Here is a 24020-nt window from a genome sequence, read left to right on the forward strand (position 1 = left end):
TGCGATCAGTTGTTTTAATTTGTCATTGTTAGAGACCCAAGACTGGAGAGGCATATTGACTCCCATTAATTCTCGGTTGGCCCTCATGGTATATGTCCAACAGTTTACTCTCACTGTTGGTTGTTCCTTGAAAATTATCCACATACAGGTTTTCGCTAATTTCCATCTTTTTCGGGCTATTGGACTTCTTCAAGTGCGTATCCAAGGTAGCTTGAAGCAGAAATGGAGAGGACGTGGCCCCAAACAAAACTGACGCAAACCGGTAAGTGATTAATTCACTGTTCGGATCGTTAGGATCCTTAATCCATAGGAACTTTGTGTAGTTCCGGTCTTCTTCTTGAAGACCTACCCTAAGGAATGCCTTGCTAATGTCGGCCGTATATGCATAAGTCCCTATACGAAACTTTAACCGCACGTCATAAAGCCTTTGTGTTAGGCTAGGGGGTAGTTTGAAGGCAGTCATTTAACGAAACACTATTCTGCCCCATCTTAGCCCTGCAATTAAATACTATCTGTAGTGGGGTAGTAGCTGAATTCTTCTGTACAGGATGGTGTGGCAGGTAGTGTCCTTCCTTTGGGTTATCATTTGTTACAACTTCGATAAATTTGTCATCGAGCTGTACAACTTCAAGTACTCAGGTTGTCTTTGTAAGCGCAACACCTGTGATCTTAATTGATTTTGTGCCATAAAGTGGTTGACGGGTAGCTGAGGGTGATTCAGCTTCCATAGTAACCTGACCCAGTACTGATTATCTTTGTAGATAACTGAGTCCAGGTATTGTTTGTAAGTCCAGTCATCATCTGGGCTAGGTTGTTCAGGGACAATGCCGAGAGTTGCCAGGTCCCATAATTTATGTACTGGGGGATCAAGCTCATCCTCGGACATGCCTCTGTGTTGCAGTGGAGACTGGTCTCTTAGTCATGCAACCATTACTGTGTTGGCATGTTGGTGGTCTACAGGTGCGGGTTGTTTCAGCCGTAATACTGGGCCTGTTAGTAAATAGCCACCTGCAGATGTTAACACGTTCATACCGTGGTAATCTTCCTTTCCTATGATAAACTTATGGTAGACATCTGATCCCATAAGAATTCCAATATTGGAAAGGTTGTTCGATGTAATTAATCAGCCAAAGGAATTCCCTTTTCTTCCAGGAATTTGGCTGTTGTTCCTAGACCTTCTACATACAGGTCTGTTGGGAATCTATCAACTACCAGTGCTAGTACCTTTCGTACATAACCTCCTAATTGTACTTTGGGTCGTACTACCCTGTAAGCTCGGGCTCCTGAGTCAGTCAGAAATCCTGCTATGTTTATTCGTGTCTCCTCTACAGGTGTAAGTTTCAGTTTATCTACCAACTCCTTTGATATAAAGGTCAGTTGGGACCCTTGATCAAATAATCCACGTACGGTGGCCTTGTTCTTTCCATTTCTAATGATCAATCGTGCAGTAGGTAGAGCTGATTTATGTTTAGACCTTGTTGAGAAGACACTTATGTCAGGTAACACAGTACAAAGCTGTACTGAAGTGGTAGCTCCTTCCTCCTCCTGTGGTTTGGCAGACTTTGTACTTGTGTCCCCACAAAGTGCTGTATGGTGTTGACCCTTATGGCACCTATTGCAGGTGTGTATTGTAGTTGTACAGTTGTCGGGATGATGTTCCCTTATACACTTGGTACATCTATGTAACTCCTTGAGTCGTTTTTGAGTGTTGCACGATCGGGGTAACGTCTGCAATTGTACATGGAATGTGATTGCTCACAAGACACACATGGTCTCCAGACGTTAACAGTATTTTGAGGAGTCACCGTTTTGGGTGACGCGTTAACTGTAGGTTTGGAGGGACCAACTGCATATGTGCCCACTCTGCTTTGATTCCACTTTGTGGAGGGGGAAGTTGTTTTAGCTTTGTTTGGAGTACTGTTTGTACTCTGTTGTTTACTATTAGTAGTAGACGAAGGTTTAGATGTCGCTTTTCCTTCTGGATTAACTCTTTCTCGTTCTATGATGGTTTGTAAACCCTTGGTAATCTCCGTTACTGTTAGGGAGGACTTACCAAATAACACAAACAACTAATCCAGTATGTCCCTGGGTAATTTTCGTGTCATATGGACTTGGATTATCCAATCTGATGCATGCAAGTTCACTTTATTTTTAAGTGCCTTGAGCATGGACTCAAGCTCCAATCTGAAGGCTTGGAGTGAGACTGCTGTATTATTTGGAGGTTTAATGTCTAACAGTTTCTGTGTTAGAATTCTGATGGTCCTTTCTGGTTTAGCATAATTATCTTTCAGGAGTTGTACTGCATTGTCATAATCGTCATCTGTGTGATTCAGATTACAGACCACCTGAAACGCTTCATCCTTTAAGACACTCTCTAAGTATGTAAACTTTGTCGTTTTTGGTACATTAGCATTAGAATCCACAGAATCGACAAATTTGCTCCAGAAACCGTCCCAACTCTCGTCCTCTGTTCCAGAAAAAGTTGGGAGACTGAGTGATGGCAATTTGACTTCTGGTGCTGTCTGGTTCTGGGAAGTTGTGGTTGCAATATTTATATTGGCTTTATGGGCATTTATGATATCATCAAAGTGTTGCAACCTTGCAAACATTGCATCCTCAAAATCAGAGTTTTCTTGTAGTATGTTGTTCATTGTATCTTCATCAATATTGGTAACGTTAAGTAATTCTTAATATTTCATCATTTGTTGCAACACATGGTGATATTTGTTCTGTGCAAGCTTACGATAGTTTTCCAGTGCTGCATAATTAACTGGAGTTTGATTACTCAAGTCTTCACATTTGCTAATCTGTCGTGTCAAATGTCCCTTCATACTGGTTAGGGTTATTTTTACATTTTTGACAGTAGACATCTTGGAAGTACTTGTTAGTCGGGTAGGACAAGTGTCAGGACTATTTCTGGCACTTGTATTAGTAGAGCCACTAGTTTCCAAACTAGAGCTACTAATCATTTATTTAAATATACACTGTATAATCATACACACTATAATTTGAATGGTAGACCTGTATCAATGCTGGTATCCGCAAGTTAGCCTTTCTTTATCACTCTTGGTTGGTACAGAGACACAGGTTAACACTCAAAGGTGAAATGATTATAGTTAAATTATGCCTATAGTTATATTGATATCATGTTGACAACACAATTCGGGTTGTCTTAAATACTGCATAAAAATATGTACTTGCTAGGTTGTAATATGTGTTCAACTCTAGACAAGTGTAAAATTCTTACCCTTACACCAGGCTAGCACAATAAATTAGACTAGGTTGCTGTACAACACCAGCCTAAACTGTCCTACCCTTGTGCAAGAATTAGTTGTAAATAATGTGGCATGCAGTAATTGATACAGTAATGGCAGTAATAATGCAATATTAAAGTAATAAAGTAATGTTTTATATGCTTAAAATTACAAAAAACATTTATAAGTAACTTATAAGTAAAGTAGCCTCTTATCAACCTCTTGTAATGAAATGAAAAAAGCACAATTGTCCCTTTGGTACTGCCAGAACAATAATAGTGCTTGTTGTAAGTTCTGTTTGCTATGAGATTGAAAAGTTAGGCTAGAAAAATGCAAAAATATAGCAGTGTCTTCCTGCTATAATTTGTGAAGGTAATATTGCACTAATGTTATGTATATTATATCTAGGTTCGAAGGACCAAATTAATGTGGAGAAACTTCAGGCAGCTATTCTCTTTTTTAAATAGACTTTAATAAGATAAAGTTCTGTCTTATTTATTTTTCTCAGTAAGTAAGAATTAATTGAGTGAACTGTATGTACTTGTAAACTGCCTGAAATTATCTCACATTATGGGGGGGACAATTGGTAGCCTAAACCACTTTGAGATGGCTCCTTCTTAAACTACCAATTGTTTACCCTTTATAATATTATAATACCACATGTGGTGTTTCACTTATCATTACATCATACCACATATGGTGGTCTAATCTACTAGTAATAATTACTAATTATGACTACTAATACTACTATACTAAAATGGCTTAGCTGAGCCTGTTGTGGGGGCCTGCTAAGGCGTGTAGGTGAAGTATCAAGATGGGGGTGGCCCTGCCTCTTTGTGCCACGTAATGGCGGCTGGTGGGAAGGACAAGGTTTGGCAAACAAGTAGTTAATTATGTGTATGGACCAACTGTCTGCACAGATTCTTGGTGCTCCTATCACAATTTACCTGTATGGGATGCAAGGAATTAATCAAAGTTCCCTAAACATATCAATTACAGGTATGACATGAAATGTGAGGGCTGTAATGGAGTACACGTACATTGTGTTTGTTTTCTTCATACATCGTGACCGACTTATTTATAAACCAAAATATGTGTACACTATAATTTCAAATACAATACTTGATAAGCCGAATACGGTCGTTGTTGTGATGTTAATAGGCTGTATTGCTGGTTGTTGACGCGTAATTGGGGTGTCTAGTTGGTTTCACCAGCTCTAAAGCCTTGCACAGCGTAGGGCTGTTTTGTTATTGTTGTGGAGTGGGAGCGTCGGTCTCTCTTTGGGGCCAACGCCCTCAGCCTGGTTCACTTCTCAAAGTAATTTTACATTAACAAGGGAACCTAGCTACATTTTGGTGTTAATAATTGTTACGGACCCGAGCCCGACGTCCGAGCACGGAGCAGTGACGACCGCGCCATCTGTGGGTCAGCTCCCGAAACCCCCTCCAAATGGACGACGACACCTGGTGAGGACGAAGTGTACTGGCCACGAGGGCCAGTTTCCAGTCCTGTTCAGCTCACCACGCAGCCGCCGCTGACCTCTGGTGAGGTGGTGCTCAGACGACAACGCCATCTATGGAGTGGATATGTCGGACGTTTGTGTCTGAGCCTGTAAGTGAGGTGCTTTAGTGTGTCCCTGTTATTGATGATGTGTCTGCTTAAAGAGTCGACCTGGGACTGCTGTAAGGGAAGTTGAGTCAGTCTACCCAAGGCAGCCGTCCCCATTCCAAGTGCTTTGCTGCAGCAGCTGTGAGTCGCCTCCCGGAGGAACACTGTGGTGTTACCCTGCCAGTGTAGTGGCAGTTGAAGGATTGTCGTACCCGGGACCGACTGCTGGAGACGATTGACCACTGGGGTATTGTGGACAAGAGAGTGATCTGTGGTATCACGCGAGGCTCCTGACTAGGGCGCTACCCTAGTATCGCTCGTGGAGTGGCCTGAACAGCGTTGCTGATCCGGAACCTGCCAGCAGTTTGCTGGACTTGTGGTTGACGGCCTCCACGGCGGTGCCCCAGTGGAACTGTGTTTTTTGCTGGCCTGTGTCCGGGGTAGACTCAGCTTGTCGAAGGATTCGTCGAGAGACCACGAGAGCACCGAGAGCTTGGCACCGAGAGGATCCAGAGTCTTCAGGAGAAGACGACAGTGTAAATAATTCCCCTGTGCAGTGTTAATACCCCTCCCCCCGTGTAATCTTTTATATATTATTTATTGGTGATGGTAATAATTATAGTATTAAGTTCTTGACTTTATTTCCCTTCCCCTTTAAGTTACTTGCGTTACGGATCTCATCCCTTGAAAGCCACTACTGGCTTGGGGCCGGATACCCTTCCTCTAACAACATCAGAGTAAGAACCCAGTTGCGACCCGAGAGGGCCATAACAATAATTATATTCAGTCTTGTTCATTACTTTTTTGTTAAATCTAGATACAAAACTTTTCTATAAACATCATTAGAACATTGAAATCTACGTGTTGTCTATGACGTCACGGGATATCCCATTTTCTTTCCTGAAGGGAAAACGAAAAAAGGGTGATACTATGTTATGTGTGTGTGTGTATGTGTGTGTCGGATTCCCGACACTACTGGTGGCGGCGTCACTCTGTTCCATAACACTATTGGTGGCGGCGTCACTCTGTTCCATAACAGTATTGGTGGCGGCGTCACTCTGTTCCGTAACACTATTGGTGGCGGCGACACTCTGTTCATGACACTATTGGTGGCGGCGTCACTTTGTTCATGACACTATTGATGGCGGTGTCACTCTGTTAATGACACTATTAGTGGCGACGTCACTTTGTTCATGACACTATTGATGGCGGCGTCACTTTGTTCATGACACTATTGGTGGCGGTGTCACTCTATTGATGATACTATTGGTGGTGGCGTCACTTTGTTCATGACATTACTGTTGGCGGTGTCACTCTGTTCATGACACTATTGGAGGCGGCGTCACTTTGTTCATGACACTATTGGTTGCGGCGTCACTCTGTTCATGACACTATTGGTGGCGGCGTTACTCTGTTCCATAACACTATTGGTGGCAGCGTCACTCTGTTCATGACACTATTGGTTGTGGCGTCACTCTGTTCCATAACACTATTGGTGGCGGCGTCACTCTGTTCGTGACGCTATTGGTTGTGGCATCACTCTGTTCCATAACACTATTGGTGGCGGCGTCACTCTGTTCATGCAATATTGGTGGCGGAGTCACTCTGTTCATGCAATATTTGTGGCGGCGTTACTCTGTTCACGACACTATAGGTGGCGGCGTGACTCTGTTCCATAACACTGTTGGTGGCGGCGTCACTCTGTTCCATAACACTATTGGTGGCGGCGTCAATCTGTTCATGACAATATTGGTGGTGGCGTCAATCTGTTCCATAACACTATTGGCGGCGGCGTCACTCTGTTCCATAACACTATTGGTGGCGGCGACATTCTATTCATGACACTATTGGAGGCGGCGTCACTCTGTTCCATAACACTATTGGCGGCGGCGTCACTCTGTTCCATAACACTATTGGTGGCGGCGTCACTCTGTTCAATAACATTATTGGTGGCGGCGTCACTTTGTTCCATAACACTATTGGTGGCGGCGTCAATCTGTTCCATAACACCATTGGTGGCGGCGTCACTCTGTTCTATAGCGCTATTGGCGGCGGCGTCACTCTGTTCCATAACACTATTGGAGGCGGCGTCACTCTGTTCATGACACTATTGGTGGTGACGTCACTCTGTTCCTGACACTATTGGTGGCGGCGTCACTCTGTTCCATAACACTATTGGTGGCGGCGTCAATCTGTTCATGACACTATTGGTGGCGGCGTTACTCTGTTCCTGACACTATTGGTGGCAGCGTCACTCTGTTCCATAACACTATTGGAGGCGGCGTCACTCTGTTCCATAACACTATTGGTGGCGGCGTAAATCTGTTCCATAACAGTATTGGAGGCGGCGTCACTCTGTTCATGACACTATTGGTGGTGGCGTCACTCTGTTCCATCACACTATTGGTGGCGGCGACATTCTGTTCATGACACTATTGCTGGCGGCGTCACTCTGCTCCATAACACTATTGGTAACAGCTTCACTCTGTTCCATAACACTACTGGTGGCGGCGTCACTCTGTTCCATAACACTATTGGTGGCGGCGTCACTCTGTTCCATAACACTATTTGCGGCGGCGTCACGCTGTTCCATAACACTATTTGTGGCGGCGTCACTTTGTTCATGACACTAATGGTGGCGGGGTCACTCTGTTCATGACACTAATGGTGGCGGCGTTACTCTGTTCATGAAACTTTTGAATTTTGACTTGTGACTTTTACGAGAATTATGGGTAGTGTCGGAGAGAGAGCTCAGTTCGCTGAGAGACGTCACCTGGGAAACATACTCGGTTAAGTGTTCTGTACTGTTGTAGTAATGTAGCATAATTTTTGTCTGAAGGAACTTTACCTTTTAATTAATTACCCATTGATTCACTAGTGTTATTCAAAGTGATTGCCATGTTTGATAGTATTGACATTACATGCCATTAGTTTGTGTGTTAAATATATTATAATATATATGTATATATATATAAGTTGTGCCTATGTTTATAACATGGTATTATATTTTTTCTTTCTTGTACTGTATCACCGGGCACCCTGGTATATCATTTAGATACGGCTAGTGACCCTAGACTATACTTAACACTGTACCCAATATTACGAGTGGTGGGAACGAACAGTAACAGCACCGCCACTAATAGTGTAATTAACTGAGTGACACCGCCACCAATAGTGTTATGGAACAGAGTGAAGCTACTACCAATAGTGTAATGAACAGAGTGACGCCGTTACCTAAAGTGTCATGAAAAGAGTGACTCTGCTACCAATAGTGTCTTGAACACAGTGACGCCGCCACAAATGTGTCATGAATAGACTAACGCCGCCACCAATATTGTAATGAACAGAGTGACGCCACCACCAACAGTGTCATGAACAGAGTGACGATGCCACCAATAGTGTCATTAGCAGAGTGACACCGCCACCAAAAGTTCATGAACAAAGTGACGTAGCAACCAATAGTGTCATGAACAGAGTGACGCACCCGACAATAGTGTCGTGAATAGATTGACGCCTCCATCAGTAGTGTCACAAAGTGACTCCGCCACCAATAGTGTCATGAACAGAGTTACGCCGTCACCAATAGTGTCATGAACAGAGTAACGCCGCCGCACATAGTGTCATTAACAAAGTGACGCCGTCATCAACAGTGTCATGAACAGATTGACGCCGACACCTATAATGTTATGAACAGACTGGCACCACCACCAATAGAGACATGAACTGAGTGACGCCGCCGCCAATAGTATCGTGAACAAAGTGACGCCGACACATATAATGTTATGAACAGACTGACACCACCACCAATAGAGTCATGAACAGAGTGACGCCGCCGCCAATAGTATCGTGAACAAAGTGACGCCGACACATATAATGTTATGAACAGAGTGACGCCGCCACCAATAGTGTCTTGAACAGACTGACGGCTTTACCAATAGTGTCCTGAAAAGAGTGACGCCACAACCAATAGTATCATGAATAGAGTGACGCCGCCACCAATAGTGTCCTGAAAAGAGTGACGCCGCAACCAATAGTGTCATGAACAAAATGACGCTGCCACCAATACTGTAATGAACAGAGTGACGCCATAACCAATAGTGTCATGAACAGAGTGACGCCGCCACCAACAGTGTCATGAAAAGAGTGACACCGCGACCAAAAGTGTCATGAACAGAATGACGCCGCCACCAATAGTGTCGTGAACAGAGTGACGCCGTCACTAATAGTGTAATGAACAGAGTGACGCTGCCACCAATAGTGTCATGAACAGAGTGACGCCGTAACCAATAGTGTCATGAAAAGAGTGACTCTGCTACCAATAGTGTCATGAACAGAATGACACCGCCACCAATAGTGTCATGAACAAAATGACGCCGCCTCCAGTAGTGTCATGAACAGAGTGACACCGCCACCAATAGTGTAATGAAGAGAGTGACGCCGCAACCAATATTTTCATGAACAGAGTGACGCCGCCACCAATAGTGTCATGAACAGAGTGACGTTGCCACTAATAATGTAATGAACAGAGTGACACCGCCACCAATAGTGTCATGAACAGAGTAACGCCGCCACCAATAGTGTCATGAACATAGTGATGCTGCCTCCATTAGTGTAATGAACAGAGTGACGCCGCCTCCAATAGTGTATTGAACTGAGTGACACCACAACCAATAGTGTCATGAACAGAGTGACACCGCCACCAATAGTGTCATGAATTATAGTTAATCGGATTATACCTTCCTTGAGAGGCGGGGTGAAATGGTTGAGGTAGATGGCTGACTGGAGTCAGTCTGATTGTGGGAGTTGAACTGAGAAGTCCTCTGGATCTCCGTTTGCAGCTGCAGCGAAGTGTAGCAGACAGCTATGCGAGAACCTGATGTGATCTTAGTGACCAAGTTAAGTCTGCAGTATGTGAGTATTGAATGAAAGACTAACCGGGTGTGGAGCGTTGTAGTAATCATTCCGTATTAGGGACTTAGGCGGAAGTTACGAGTGTGGGTGGTGATCGCGGAGGTCAAGTGGTCTATGGGTATTGGAAGTGTATTGACCTAATAGAGTATGTTAATATGTTATTATTTGTCAGAGTCTATTCTTTGTAATTAAATGACAAAACCCGACGGCCTTTAAATACCTTCCATCTGTCCCCTCATAGTGTTCCTGGTTTGGTTGGTGAGGGAATGTTAGGGAATTGGTAGATGACATATTTGGTGGCAGCGCAAACAGGTTTTGGAACACTGTGCGAGATGAACGAAGTGTGGTTCTGGTTTAGTTGGTGAGGGAATGTTCGGGAAATGGTAGACGTCGGGTTGTGGTGAGAATGGTGGTTACTAGACGGAGGAAAGAAGGGTCAGGTGAGACCAGGTCAGAGGAGTTAGTTAATTAAAGGGACTAGGCCATTGTGGGGCACATGTGGGGTTTATTTCTTTCTTTCCAGATTCCCGCAACGAGAGATGGCTAAGAGGCAAGTCTGGACCACTGAAGCATCGGGATCCAAAACAAGTGCATTGTTCGTCGTGCGGATTATACAGTGTTCGTAGTGCGGATTATACAGTGTTCGTAGTGCGGATTATACAGTGTTCGTAGTGCGGATTATACAGTGTTCGTAGTGCGGATTATACAGCGTGGCGAGGTAAACTAGCGCGGGTGAATGTGGGCCAGCGTGGGCCATGTGCGGCCATGTGCGGGCCAAGCGATGGGTGGGCCAAGCAAGCCGCACCTTGGAGCTTGTTTTATATCGTTGGTAAGGCGGAAATAGTGATAAAACGTTGCTAAGGACAAATCAAGCGTGAAAACTACGTAATATGACGTAAATTAAATTTCACGTAAAGTGTAAACCTAATATTTTAAAGATAATTAAATATTACGTAAAGATTCGAGCAATTTCAGGCGTTACATAGATACAGAAAATACGCGAAGTGAATTGTGAACTCCTAGGCATAGCGAGCGACGCGTAATTTGACGTCTGGGGTTCGATGTCTGTGTACCGTGGAGAGGTCCTTGGAGATTTTTTTGTGGGTGCAGGTAGCATTATGGAGAGTGTTACCTTGGGACACGGGGAGAGTGTCCCGTTGGTGGGGGTGTGTGGCGCCGGGAGTAGTGCGTGGTTGTGTATTGGTGTTTGGACGCCAAGTGTAGTGCATGGTTGTGTATTGGCGTTTGTACGCCGGGGTGTGTAGTGTAATGCACGTGTAGTGGCTTATTAAACGCCAGCGTAATGCATAGTATTTAATGTAGTGAAATGTGCATGTTTTGACTGTTGATATTATGGATGTAGTATAGTGCATGGCATTGTAGCGCCAAGGTGTAGCATGTTTAGCATAACTGGTTGTTGTAACACCGGGTGTATTGTAGACATTAGCGTTGAAGTATGTTAACGCAGGTGGTAGAATGTGGCGGGTGGCCACTACACAAGAAATTATACCTGACGAGTGTTGGTCAGGTAATTATCGGATTACCAGAGAACAGGGTGTGTTGTGTTGATGGCGTTGGGGACGCCGGGTGTTGTGTTGATGGCGTTGGGGACGCCGGGTGTTGTGTTGATGGCGTTGGGGACGTCGGGTGTTGTGTTCATGGCGTTGGGGACGCCGGGTGTTGTGTTCATGGCGTTGGGGACGCCGGGTGTTGTGTTGATGGCGTTGGGGACGTCGGGTGTTGTGTTGATGGCGTTGGGGACGCCGGGTGTTGTGTTGATGGCGTTGGGGACGCCGGGTGTTGTGTTGATGGCGTTGGGGACGCCGGGTGTTGTGTTGATGGCGTTGGAGACGCCGAGTGTTGTGTTGATGGCGTTGGAGACGCCGAGTGTTGATGGCGTTGGGGACGCAATTGGGTGGTGTAGTGTAGTGGCGTTTGGACGCCTGGTATGGAGTGTGGTGTTGTGGAGTATATGGTGGCGCAGGGGCGCCAGGTAGTGGTCGGTAAGGTGAGTATCGGCGTAGCAAGGTCGGTGCGTTAGGACGCAGGAAGTGGTTGTGAGGATGTGTGGCGTTATATGGAGGTCATCAGTGGTTGGGATGACCAGAGGTGATGGTGTGTCGGAGTGGGTAAGTCTTATGGATAAGATGAAATGTGGATAATTGCAGGAGTAGGCTACAATTATCCACTGCAGTAGGCGAGCCAAGACTTGGCTGCAGTTGGCGAGCCAAGTTGATATATCTAGCAAGACTCATAAAAGACTAATAAAATTTCATTGTTTTCATTAAAATTTTCATTAATAAAGTCGGAGTGGGTAAGTCTTATGGATAAGATTATAAGGTAGAATTTCAAAATTTCAGGTGTTGGTGGTTGCAGTGGGCGAGCCAAGTAGATATACTAATGTCTCATTAATTAAGTTATTCCAGGAATCTTGCTAGAGGCGAGCCAGTGGCAGTATGATGCTTTAGTAACATTAGTTGTGAAATTATTTTAATGAAGTATTTATTGTGATAATGTATGTGCATTTATATACTGTATATTACCTCATCGGCACCATTACTGAGTGTTAGGCTTGAGAAGGTCCCCGGGATCATGTCACAGAGCTTCAGGTAGAGTAGAAGGGAAGCTATGAGGCTACACTCAGTTATTCTAGAAAAAAAGGGGGGGAGGAAGTGAAGCCAACGTGACGTTCTAGGCGAAATTCGCCCCCTGACATCAAAGCAGGGATAAGGGCCAGCTGCAATGGCTTTGCAGCTGCGCTGAGGCTATATACGGGGAGAGAGTAAGGAGCCGAGGGGGTGTCATGTAATGATGGGATCGAGCCAGGGGGCTCCAAGGGAATATTTTGCAGGTACAGCGGTCGGGAAGGTGTGAATACAGGTGGACACACTCTGGGCAGATGGGCCTAGAGTAATGTTCTACAGTTGTGGTGAGCACAGCAAGGAAGGATGACCAGAGAGCTGTGCGGTATCTACAGCGTTCTGGGGTTGGTGCCCTGGAACGAGACGGCAGCATAGACCCGAGGGGACTTGACCCTGGGGTAGGAATCTCCGTTGCTCTGGAGGCCAGGATCACGATGGGACATTGACAACATTCACCAGGCTGGACAGCCTGGGTTTTGTCTGGGTCATGGAGGATCTATGACCTAGCAACCATGGGACACGAAGACAAGAGAAGTGATGCTGCCAATTGTGGAGGAGGCCAGTGAAACATTGTGTGATCATTGTAAGCCCTTATGTCAACAGTACAGGGCAAGATGTTAAATTATTATTAACTTGTTACTAAAATGAAGAACCTTAGATATATGTGTGTTGTGTATATATGAATGTCTAGTGTCATTTCTGTTTAAGTGCCAGCATTCTGGTCCATGTAATTTTATGGTTATGTTTGTATGTAATTATATGTCAGCAGTTTAGGTATATGTGCATTGTTGGAGATGGGAAAAATTATTACAGACTATTTTACCTGTGCTATGATGTGAATATAATGTATATGTTGGAGAAGTGTTGTGAGTCATGTCGAGGAAAATTTTAATTTATTTCATCGTGTGTATGATGAACTTATTGGATGATTTTTTAGTTGTACACATATGGTGGGTGCATCCTCCAGGTCCTTGCACTAATGGAACCATTGCAATGATGCATATGGGGACATATGCGTGTTTAAGGAGAGGAGTGGTGTTGTAATCCACAAGTTAGTAGGAATTATTAGCTAGAGGATCATTACTACAACACTTAACGAATGATGATTGGAAGTACATGTTAAGTAGACAGACTATGGATCACATATCTAAGAAAGGTCAATGGATTAAGACCGAAGCTGTTTAGCCAAATTAATAATTCCTGGAAAGAGGAATTATTCTTCGTCAGGCTTCTAGGAACAAGATTACCGATTCTAGGGATAAGGTTAATCGGAATATACCTTCCCTGAGAGGCGGGGTGAAATGGTTGAGGTAGATGGCTGACTGGAGTCAGTCTGATTGTGGGAGTTGAACTGAGAAGTCCTCTGGATCTCCGTTTGCGGCAGCAGCGAAGTGTAGCAGACAGCTATGCGAGAACCTGATGTGATCTTAGTGACCAAGTTAAGTCTGCAGTATGTGAGTATTGAATGAAAGACTAACCGGGTGTGGAGCGTTGTAGTAATCATTCCGTATTAGGGACTTAGGCGGAAGTTACGAGTGTGGGTGGTGATCGCGGAGGTCAAGTGGTCTATGGGTATTGGAAGTGTATTGACTTAATAGAGTATGTTAATATGTTATTATTTGTCAGAGTCTATTCTTTGTAATTAAATGACAAAACCCGACGGCCTTTAAATACCTTCCATATGTTCAATCATTGTGTTCCAGTACAAACCTAGTGGTACGCCTCAAGGGTCTAGTGTGTGTAGGAGTACACGGTGGTAGTAACGGTTGCTGAGGCAAGGTGTTATGTGTTGTGTAATCGCTGTGTTCGGAATGAACCGGGGTTCAGCGTCACGACACCATAGATGCAGTGTGAATCATATTGCCAGGAGCCCAAGTGATCTCTCCCACCGACAGTGTGCTGCTAGGGGCACCTCTGGGCTCGAGCGCCATTGAGGTAGTCCTCGAAGAAAAGCTGAACGACCTGAGGAGGATGGAGGGAAGAATAGGGGCTTTGGATGCCCACGATGCTTTGTACCTTCTCACAAGGTGCCTGGCTTTGCCCAGACTGACCTATTTCCTAAGGTGTGCTCCCTCCTTCGACAGCCCAAAATTAACAGAATATGACACACTCCTAAGGTCAATAACCGTGAAAGTGTTACACCTCTCCCTGCAAGATGACCAATGGGACCAAGCAACGCTCCCAGTTAGACTCGGGGGAATAGGTATTCGCAAGGCGACACAGTTAGCATTGCTGGCATTCTTATCTTCGACCAGTGCAACAGGTGAATTAGTTAAGGAAATACTACCGGAATACCTAAGAGACTCCATTGGGATTCATGATCCCAAATTCGTGGAAGGAGCCGGCCAGTGGGACACTCTTGTCAACTCTCATCCTCGACCGACTTTTCCAAATGACTGCAAACAGTCCAAATGGGATAGCCCCATAGTGGAAAACATCGCCACATCATTGATGGAGGCAGCTTCCAGGAAGGACAAAGTGCGTCTTCTAGTTGTGCAAGCGCCCCATGCAGGGGGACTTCCTGTTAGCAGTCCCTAATTCCGCCTTGGGCACCCGCCTGGACCATCGGACCCTAAGTATTGGTGTTGCCCTGCGTCTTGCCACCCCTATTTCCACCGAGCACCGGTGTATTTGCGGCCATGCACGGGCAGATCAATACGGCAGCCATGGTCTCATCTGTCGTAAGACACAGGGAAAGATTGCCAGACATGAAGCAGTCAATGACATCATCAAGAGAAGTTTGGCTTCAGCTGGGTGCCCAGCACAAAGGGAACCTCAGTTGTGCAGCCGTGGAGGGAAGGTAAACAGGTCGTGTGGGACTACACGTATGCATCTACTTTGGCTGATACCTATCTACCGTACAGCACAGCTGATGGAGGCGGGGCGGCCACCTTCAGGGAGACCGAGAAAACTAACAAGTACAGGGACGTAGAACGTTGTTACAGGTTCGTGCCAATAGGATCTGAGACTCTGGGCGCCTGGGGTAAATGTGCACATAAGTTCCTGAAGGAGCTGGGCGGGGAACTCATTTGGAAGACTAGACACCCAGGAGCGGCCAGTTTCATGTTCCAGCGCCTCAGTGTCTCTGTTCAGAGGGGAAATGCGTGCTGTATCTTGGGTACGCACCCGACCCCCGAAGAGCTGGACGAGGTCTTCGAACACTGAGTGGTATATTGCTATATAAGTTTGTGTTTTCTGTAAACTGTAGCATTGCAATAAAAAAAAAAAAAAAAATAATAGGGGTGGTTGGACAGGAAAGGATTAAAGTATTCAGTGAGAATCCACAAGCTCTTCTCTGAGCACTATTTATTTTCTTCTTCGAGGATGTGGGTCCCCTTTAATTAAACCAGTGGTGGTACCCCTAAATATATATATATATATATATATATATATATATATATATATATATATATATATATATATATATATATATATATATATATATATATATATATATATATATATATATATATGTATATATATATATATATATATATATATATATATATATATATATATATATATATATATATATATATATATATATATATGTCGTACCTAGTAGCCAGAACGCACTTCTCAGCCTACTATGCAAGGCCCGATTTGCCTAATAAGCCAAGTTTTCCTAAATTAATATATTTTCTATAATTTTTTTCTTATGAAATGATAAAGCTACCCATTTCATTATGTATGAGGTTAATTTTATTTTATTGGAGTTAAAATTAACATAGATATATGACCGAACCTAACCAACCCTACCTAACCTAACCTAACCTATCTTTATAGGTTAGGTTAGGTTAGGTAGCAGAAAAAGTTAAGTTAGGTTAGGTAGTCGTAAAAACATTAATTCATGAAAACTTGGCTTATTAGGCAAATCGGGCCTTGCATAGTAGGCTGAGAAGTGAGTTCTGGCTACTAGGTACGACATATATATATATATATATATATATATATATATATATATATATATATTTTTTTTTTTTTTTTTTTTTTTTGAGATATATACAAGAGTTGTTACATTCTTGTACAGCCACTAGTACGCGTAGCGTTTCGGGCAGGTCCTTAATCCTATGGTCCCTGGAATACGATCCCCTGCCGCGAAGAATCGTTTTTTCATCCAAGTACACATTTTACTGTTGCGTTAAACAGAGGCTACAGTTAAGGATTTGCGCCCAGTAAATCCTCCCCGGCCAGGATACGAACCCATGACATAGCGCTCGCGGAACGCCAGGCGAGTGTCTTACCACTACACCACGGAGACTGCATATATGCCTTGAATATATATATATATATATATATATATATATATATATATAAATTCACGATATATATATATATATATATATATATATATGTCGTACCTAGTAGCCAGAACGCACTTCTCAGCCTACTATTCAAGGCCCGATTTGCCTAATAAGCCAAGTTTTCTTGAATTATTTATTTTTCGACAACCTAACCTAACGTTTTCGGCTACCTAACCTAACCTAACCGATAAAGATAGGTTAGGTTAGGTTAGGTAGGGTTGGTTAGGTTCGGCCATATATCTAAATTAATTTTAACTCCAATAAAAAAAAATTGACCTCATACGTAATGAAATGGGTAGCTTTATAATTTCATAAGAAAAAAATTAGAGAAAATATACTAATTCACGAAAACTTGGCATATTAGGCAAATCGGGCCTTGAATAGTAGGCATAGAAGTGCGTTCTGGCTACTAGGTACGACATATATATATATATATATATATATATATATATATATATATATATATATATATATATATATATATATGTCGTACCTAGTAGCCAGAATGCACTTCTCAGCCTACTATGCAAGGCCCGATTTGCCTAATAAGCCAAGTTTTCCTGAATTAATATATTTTCTCTAATTTTTTTCTAATGAAATGATAAAGCTACCCATTTCATTACGTATGAGGTCAATTTTTTTTATTGGAGTTAAGATTAACGTAGATATATGACCGAACCTAACCAACCCTACCTAACCTAACCTAACCTATCTCTATAGGTTAGGTTAGGTTAGGTAGCCGAAAAAGTTAGGTTAGGTTAGGTTAGGTAGGTTAGGTAGTCGAAAAACAATTAATTCATGAAAACTTGGCTTATTAGGCAAATCGGGCCTTGCATTGTAGGCAGAGAAGTGCGTTCTGGCTATTAGGTACGACATATATATATATATATATATATATATATATATATATATATATATATATATATATATATATATATATATATATATATATATATATATATTTTTTTTTTTTTTTTTTTTTTTAATAATAGGGAAGGGAGTACCACCTCTGGCTGGAAGAAGGGGGACCCATAGCCTCGGAGGAAACCACACATAACGCATTAGAGGGAATGTAGGTCCCCTCCAATACAGTTTCTGTGTGCTTTTCTCCTACCACCCCCTTCCCTTTTTTTTTTTTTCTTTTATTGTGTATTTAAAGGTTACAAAACATACAAGACAAATGCCTAAAGCTTATGGATCTCTTGAAGCTCCTCCGCTTCTGGACAGGAACCGAGGACGCAGCAAGCATTTCCCCTCTGGATCGCCACACTGAGACGCTGAAATAAAAAACTGGAAGCCCTTGGGTCTCTGGTGACGTCAATGAGCCTGGAACCCAATTCCTTGAGAAATCCCAAGGCACTCTTGCCCCAGGGGCCATGCGTCTCAGACGCTATGGGAACAAAGAGGTATTGACCTTCCAGTCGCCTGTACTTGAGTGATTTTGCTGTTTCCCTGTGGTTGGCCGCCCCACCTGCTTGATCAGCTCCGAAGTGTACATAGGTGTCAGCCAGGGTGGATACACATGTGTAGTCCCACACCAACTGTCTACCCTCCTTCCATGGGTATATGGTGATGCCATCAGGGCGAAGTGCGGGGAAATCCGGGTTTTGGACCCCTAGGATGCGAGGTTCTCTCTCCGCTGGGCACCCAGCTGAGACGAGGCTTCTCTTGATGATGTCATTGACCTCGTTGTGTCTTGCATGCCAGCCCTTTGTGCTTCCGCAATGCAACCCATGCAGTCCGTATTGGTCTGCTTCCACCCTGTTGCAAATACACTTGTATTCAGTGTGAATTGGGGCACCAAGGTGGAGGGCTACTGCTACACGAAGGGATTCTGGATCTAGGCGCGTGCCCATTGCTGACATGGGTACTGCCAGGAGGAAGTCTCCTGCATGGGGGGCACTCACTGCTCTGAGGCGGGCTTTCTCCTTGTATGATGTTGCGACGCTGAGCATGGCATCAGCTACTTTTTCCACTAGAGGGTGGTCCCAGCCGGACTGTTTGTGTTGTTTTGTTGGCTCTATAATGGTTGCTGGGGCTGCAAGAACATCCCACTGATTTGAATATTCAGTGAAAGCAGGATCGTGTATTCCTGCTGAATCCCTCAGGGTTGCAGGTAAAATATCTCTGACGAGGTCGTGCGATGCATGAGAGGAGGAAAGGAAGGCTGGTAGAGCAATTTGGGAGGCTGTGCGGACACCAAGGCCGCCGAGTCTTACAGGAAGGGTTGCTTGCTCCCACTGAGAGTCGTCCAATTTCAGGTTCAGGACTTTCACCAGCATGGACCTCAGAAGGGTGTCATACACATTTAACTTAGGGCTGCTGTAGGATGGAGAACATCTCAGAAAGTAGGTCAACTTAGGGAGAGACAGGCATCTTGTAAGGAGAAAGAGAGCATCATGGGCATCAATCTTGTCAATCCTGTCCTGCATTCTCTTTTAGGTCAGTGATTTTTGCAACCAGGACCTCCTCGATTGCTCGTGGGCCAATGGGGGCACCCAGGAGAGTGCAGTCCGGTGGCTCGACAACGAGAATGTCTGGAAGAACATTTTGTATTTGCCCAGTGATGTCTGGGTTGCGGGAGATTATTTCACATTTGGATGCATTGAGAATGAGGCCTAAGGCTGCTCCCTGCTCCTGGATTTTCCTTATATCCTCCAAAATGGTTTCCGGAGTTCCAGCTAGAGTGCCATCATCCAGGTACCAGATGTTTAGCTCGCTTGTCAGACTATCAGTGACCTCTTTGATAGTTAGGCAGAAAAGGAGGGGGGCTAAGGGGTCACCTTGTTGGACACCTTCACAGGAGTTTATTTCATGCTCCCCAAAAAGAAGCTTAGAGTCCCCACTGTAGCACGATCGGATGAATGGGTAAAGGGGACGGAAATGGTTGTGTACAGCCCTGAGGACAGCGTCTCGTCTGACTTGATTGAAGGCATTTTTGAAGTCAAGCTTTACTAGTGCCTTCTGGTCCGGGAGATCAGCAATGTAAGCCCGCGCTGCATGTGCTGCAGCTTCACAACCTAGGGGGATCCCAAACCCGAGCTGATGAGGTTTCAGCAAGGTGACTGCTTCCTGGCTGATAGATCTCACTGCAGCCATAGCTACAAGGCGTCGGAGGGTATTGCCAACGGCAATGGGCCTGATACCCCTATCCTTCTTCTTTAGAGCACAGAGTGCTGCTCCATAAAAGACAGGCCTGATGTCCTCAGGGATGCCGCCAGCCAAACACATGTTGGAGAATCTGGTAAGTTCCACTAGAAGATCCTTTGCAGCATCTCCAAGCGCCGGGTTCAGCATTTGTTTGATGTGCTGGGGTCTTAGGCCTGTAAAGCCCCCTGCTGAACCTGTTGGGAAAGACATGGCTGCTTTGTACACCTCAGATTCTCGAACAGTCAAGGGTTCTATGCCAGCATTGTTTTCCTGGGGATCCCTGCTGCTGTCGGGGGCTCTGGGTGGGTGTTTGTCTTGAAGAGCCTCTGCTGTCGTGGCGTTCCTGGGGGCAATAGTGTCATCGCTGGTCATGATTCTGATGGCACCTGTGGTATTGCCCTCTTCTTTTTTCCTGGTGATCTGTGCTCTCATTTTGTGGTTCTCAGATGAGTTATTGTTGGTCGTCCTGCGGCTGGTGTTCTTGGCACGAGGGGGGAGGCGGACCAGGTTGTCTGCTCTGGGGAATTCATTAAGTGCCCTGATTACAGAGGTTGCTAATGACTTGTCTCTCCTGGGCGGTAATGCTAGGCATGCATTCCCAAATAGAAGGAGATTGTGCCACGGTCCAGAGGTTCTGGGAGCATTGTTGACCTTTGTCAGCAGACTGGTGAGTTTGGCTGCTGCTTGATGACGGGCAGCCTTGGGGATGTGGGGCAAGGTCCTGGTGGACGTCGCTTTGATTGCTTCAAGCAGATTATCTGCTGAAATGAAGTTGAGGGAGGTATTGTTCCTCGCTCCTGCAGCAGGTTGTCCATCGTCACTGCCCCGGGGCAGGCGCCTAGACCCTAGACAACCACCTGAATTGAGAGAATGATAGCGGACAGTTCCATTTGAATTGAGACGATACCGTCTGTCACACACTTGACAGTTTCCTCTTGGGTGGCCATCTTCTTGGCTGGAAAGAGGCTGTGTGTCAGGTGCGACATGTGCCATGCCTAGATATGATGACGCCTGGCTGCCCGCTGAGTGCACCCTCTCCTTCCCAGATGGAGAGTAACACGGCAAGCATTACCCTCCTGGGGGAGTTGGGCATGGCCTGGGCACCGTGTGTGGGTAGGCTGTGTGGTGATGGGCGGCTGGCTGGGTCGGGCGCAGGTAGCGGGGTGGGGGAAGATGGCGGGCGGGGGTGGTGGAGGGGGGGCATACGAGGGAGGCTGCCGTCACACTTGTTACACACTATCAAACACTCGGGGAAATCACTAGTGCACTTTGTTTTAACACTACACTCACCAATTTGCTTATGAACGCACTAACTTTCCACTAACATCACTGAAGGCAGCTCGAGAGCCTCCCCCATCACTCCCCCCTTCACCCCGTTCCCCGCCTTGGGGGCTGGTGGGTGGCGGCACTGAGACGACGACGACCCTCCCCTCACCCTCCCATACACTGTACCTGCGTCGCCATACACAAAGCTCAGACAACGCACCTTTCAACGTTCATAATGTTGGAATGAAGGAGATACGGTTCTTCTTGTCACACCCAGGGCCTTCAGCAGGTATTCATACCTACACAGGTCAAGTCTTGGCTGGCTCAGGCATCGTGATCCTCGTTGAAATTGGTTCAAGTGTAGGACCTTGCTCACCACGTGTCCGTCCCCCTCCTCCGTCCTCAATATATATATATATATATATATATATATATATATATATATATATATATATATATATATATATATATATATATATATATATATATATATATATATATATATATATATATATATATATGTATATATATATATATATATATATATATATATATATATATATACATATATATATATATATATATATATATATATATATATATATATATATATATATATATATATATATATATATATATATATATAGACATATGTCGTACCTAGTAGCCAGAACGCACTTCTCAGCCTACTATGCAAGGCCTGATTTGCCTAATAAGCCAAGTTCTCCTGAATTAATATATTTTCACTATTTTTTTTCTTATGAAATGATAAAACTATCCATTTCACTATGTATGAGGTCAATTTTTTTTATTGGAGTTAAAATTAACGTAGATATATGACCGAACCTAACCAACCCTACCTAACCTAACCTAACCTATCTTTATAGGTTAGGTTAGGTTAGGTAGCCGAAAATGTTAGGTTAGGTTAGGTTAGGTAGGTTAGGTAGTCGAAAAACAATTAATTCATGAAAACTTGGCTTATTAGGCAAATCGGGCATTGCATAGTAGGCCGAGAAGTGCGTTCTGGCTACTAGGTACGACATATATATATATATATATATATCTTGGGTACGCACCCGACCCCCGAAGAGCTGGACGAGGTATATTCGAACACTGAGTGGTATATTGCTATATAAGTTTGTGTTTTCTGTAAACTGTAGCATTGCAATAAAATAAAAAAAAATAATAGGGGTGGTAGGACAGGACAGGAAAGGATTAAAGTATTCAGTGAGAATATATATATATATATATATATATATATATATATATATATATATATATATATATATATATATATATATATATATATATATATATATATATATATATATATATATGTACTTAGTAGCCAGAACGCACTTCTCAGCCTACTATGCAAGGCCCGATTTGCCTAATAAGCCAAGTTTTCATGAATTAATGTTTTTTCGACTACATAACCTACCTAACCTAACTTTTTCGGCTACCTAACCTAACCTAACCTACAAAGATAGGTTAGGTTAAGTTAGGTAGGGTTGGTTAGGTTCGGTCATATATCTTCGTTAATTTTAACTCCAATAAAAAAAATTGACCTCATACATAATGAAATGAGTAGCTTTATCATTTCATAAGAAAAAAATAGAGAAAATATATTAATTCAGGAAAACTTGGCTTATTAGGCAAATCGGGCCCTGCATAGTAGGCTGAGAAGTGCGTTCTGGCTACTAGGTACGACATATATATATATATATATATATATATATATATATATATATATATATATATATATATATATATATATATATATATATATATATATATATATATATATATATATAACTTTAGAACACTTTCCCACCAGGAGACTCGAACCCTAGCCAGCACAGAAGCCTTCCAGCAACTGGCATAACAGGTACGCCTTAACCCGCTCCACCACCCGCTCAGACCCTTAAAAGAGATGGTAATTTCGGAGTATTTAAATACCCCAAAGATCAACACCTCCCAAGAGCACCAGAGCAAGTGAGGGGTCATTTATACGTTAATTTCATCAAGTCCCTGTTAATATGGGAAGACACAGTGTCTCTGCTTAAGGCACAACTCTCCTAAACACGAGAGTTAAGTATACAACTTTAGAACACTTTCCCACCAGGAGACTCGAATACTTAACTCTCTTGTATACTTAACTTGTATACTTAACTTGTATACTTAACTTGTATACTTAGACTTATACTTGTATACTTAACTTGTATACTTAACTTGTATACTTAGACTTGTATACTTAACTCTCATGTTTAGGAGAGTTGTGCCTTAAGCAGAGACACTGTGTCTTTCCATATTAACAGGGACTTGATGAAATTAACGTATAAATGACCCCTCACTTGCTCTGGTGCTCTTGGGAGGTGTTGATCTTTGGGGTATTTAAATACTCCGAAATTACCATCTCTTTTAAGGGTCTGAGCGGGTGGTGGAGCGGGTTAAGGCGTACCTGTTATGCCAGATGCTGGAAGGCTTCTGTGCTGGCTAGGGTTCGAGTCTCCTGGTGGGAAAGTGTTCTAAAGTTGTATACTTAACTCTCGTGTTTAGGAAAGTTGTGCCTTAAGCAGAGACACTGTGTCTTCCCATATTAACAGGGACTTGATGAAATTAACGTATAAATGACCCCTCACTTGCTCTGGTGCTCTTGGGAGGTGTTGATCTTTGGGGTATTTAAATACTCCGAAATTACCATCTCTTTTAAGGGTCTGAGCGGGTGGTGGAGCGGGTTAAGGCGTACCTGTTATGCCAGTTGCTGGAAGGCTTCTGTGCTGGCTAGGGTTCGAGTCTCCTGGTGGGAAAGTGTTCTAAAGTTGTATACTTAACTCTCGTGTTTAGGAGAGTTGTGCCATATATATATATATATATATATATCT

The 24020-nt window shown here is 43.7% G+C and overlaps 2 protein-coding genes across 2 annotated transcripts in view; both read right to left on the reverse strand.

The window, feature by feature from the left end:
- Window positions 1–2069: 2069 nt before the first annotated feature.
- LOC138365944 (uncharacterized) lies at window positions 2070–2651 on the reverse strand. Its single transcript, XM_069326655.1, has one exon. The coding sequence runs from the start codon at window positions 2649–2651 to the stop codon at window positions 2070–2072; it is 582 nt and encodes a 193-aa protein (XP_069182756.1).
- Window positions 2652–2687: 36 nt separating this feature from the next.
- LOC138365945 (putative leucine-rich repeat-containing protein DDB_G0290503) overlaps window positions 2688–24020 on the reverse strand; it is a 134443-nt gene continuing 113110 nt past the window's right edge. The window contains exon 6 of the mRNA XM_069326657.1: window positions 2688–2807. Coding sequence (XP_069182758.1) covers window positions 2688–2807 — 120 coding nt within the window. The remainder of the gene's footprint in view (window positions 2808–24020) is intronic.

Source organism: Procambarus clarkii, chromosome 18, assembly GCF_040958095.1.
Source record: "Procambarus clarkii isolate CNS0578487 chromosome 18, FALCON_Pclarkii_2.0, whole genome shotgun sequence".
Classification (NCBI taxonomy): Eukaryota; Metazoa; Arthropoda; class Malacostraca; order Decapoda; family Cambaridae; genus Procambarus; species Procambarus clarkii.

Coding starts and splice junctions, on each gene's coding strand:
- LOC138365944 (XM_069326655.1), bottom strand. CDS start 2,651: ATGAACAACATACTACAAGAAAACTCTGATTTTGAGGATGCAATGTTT.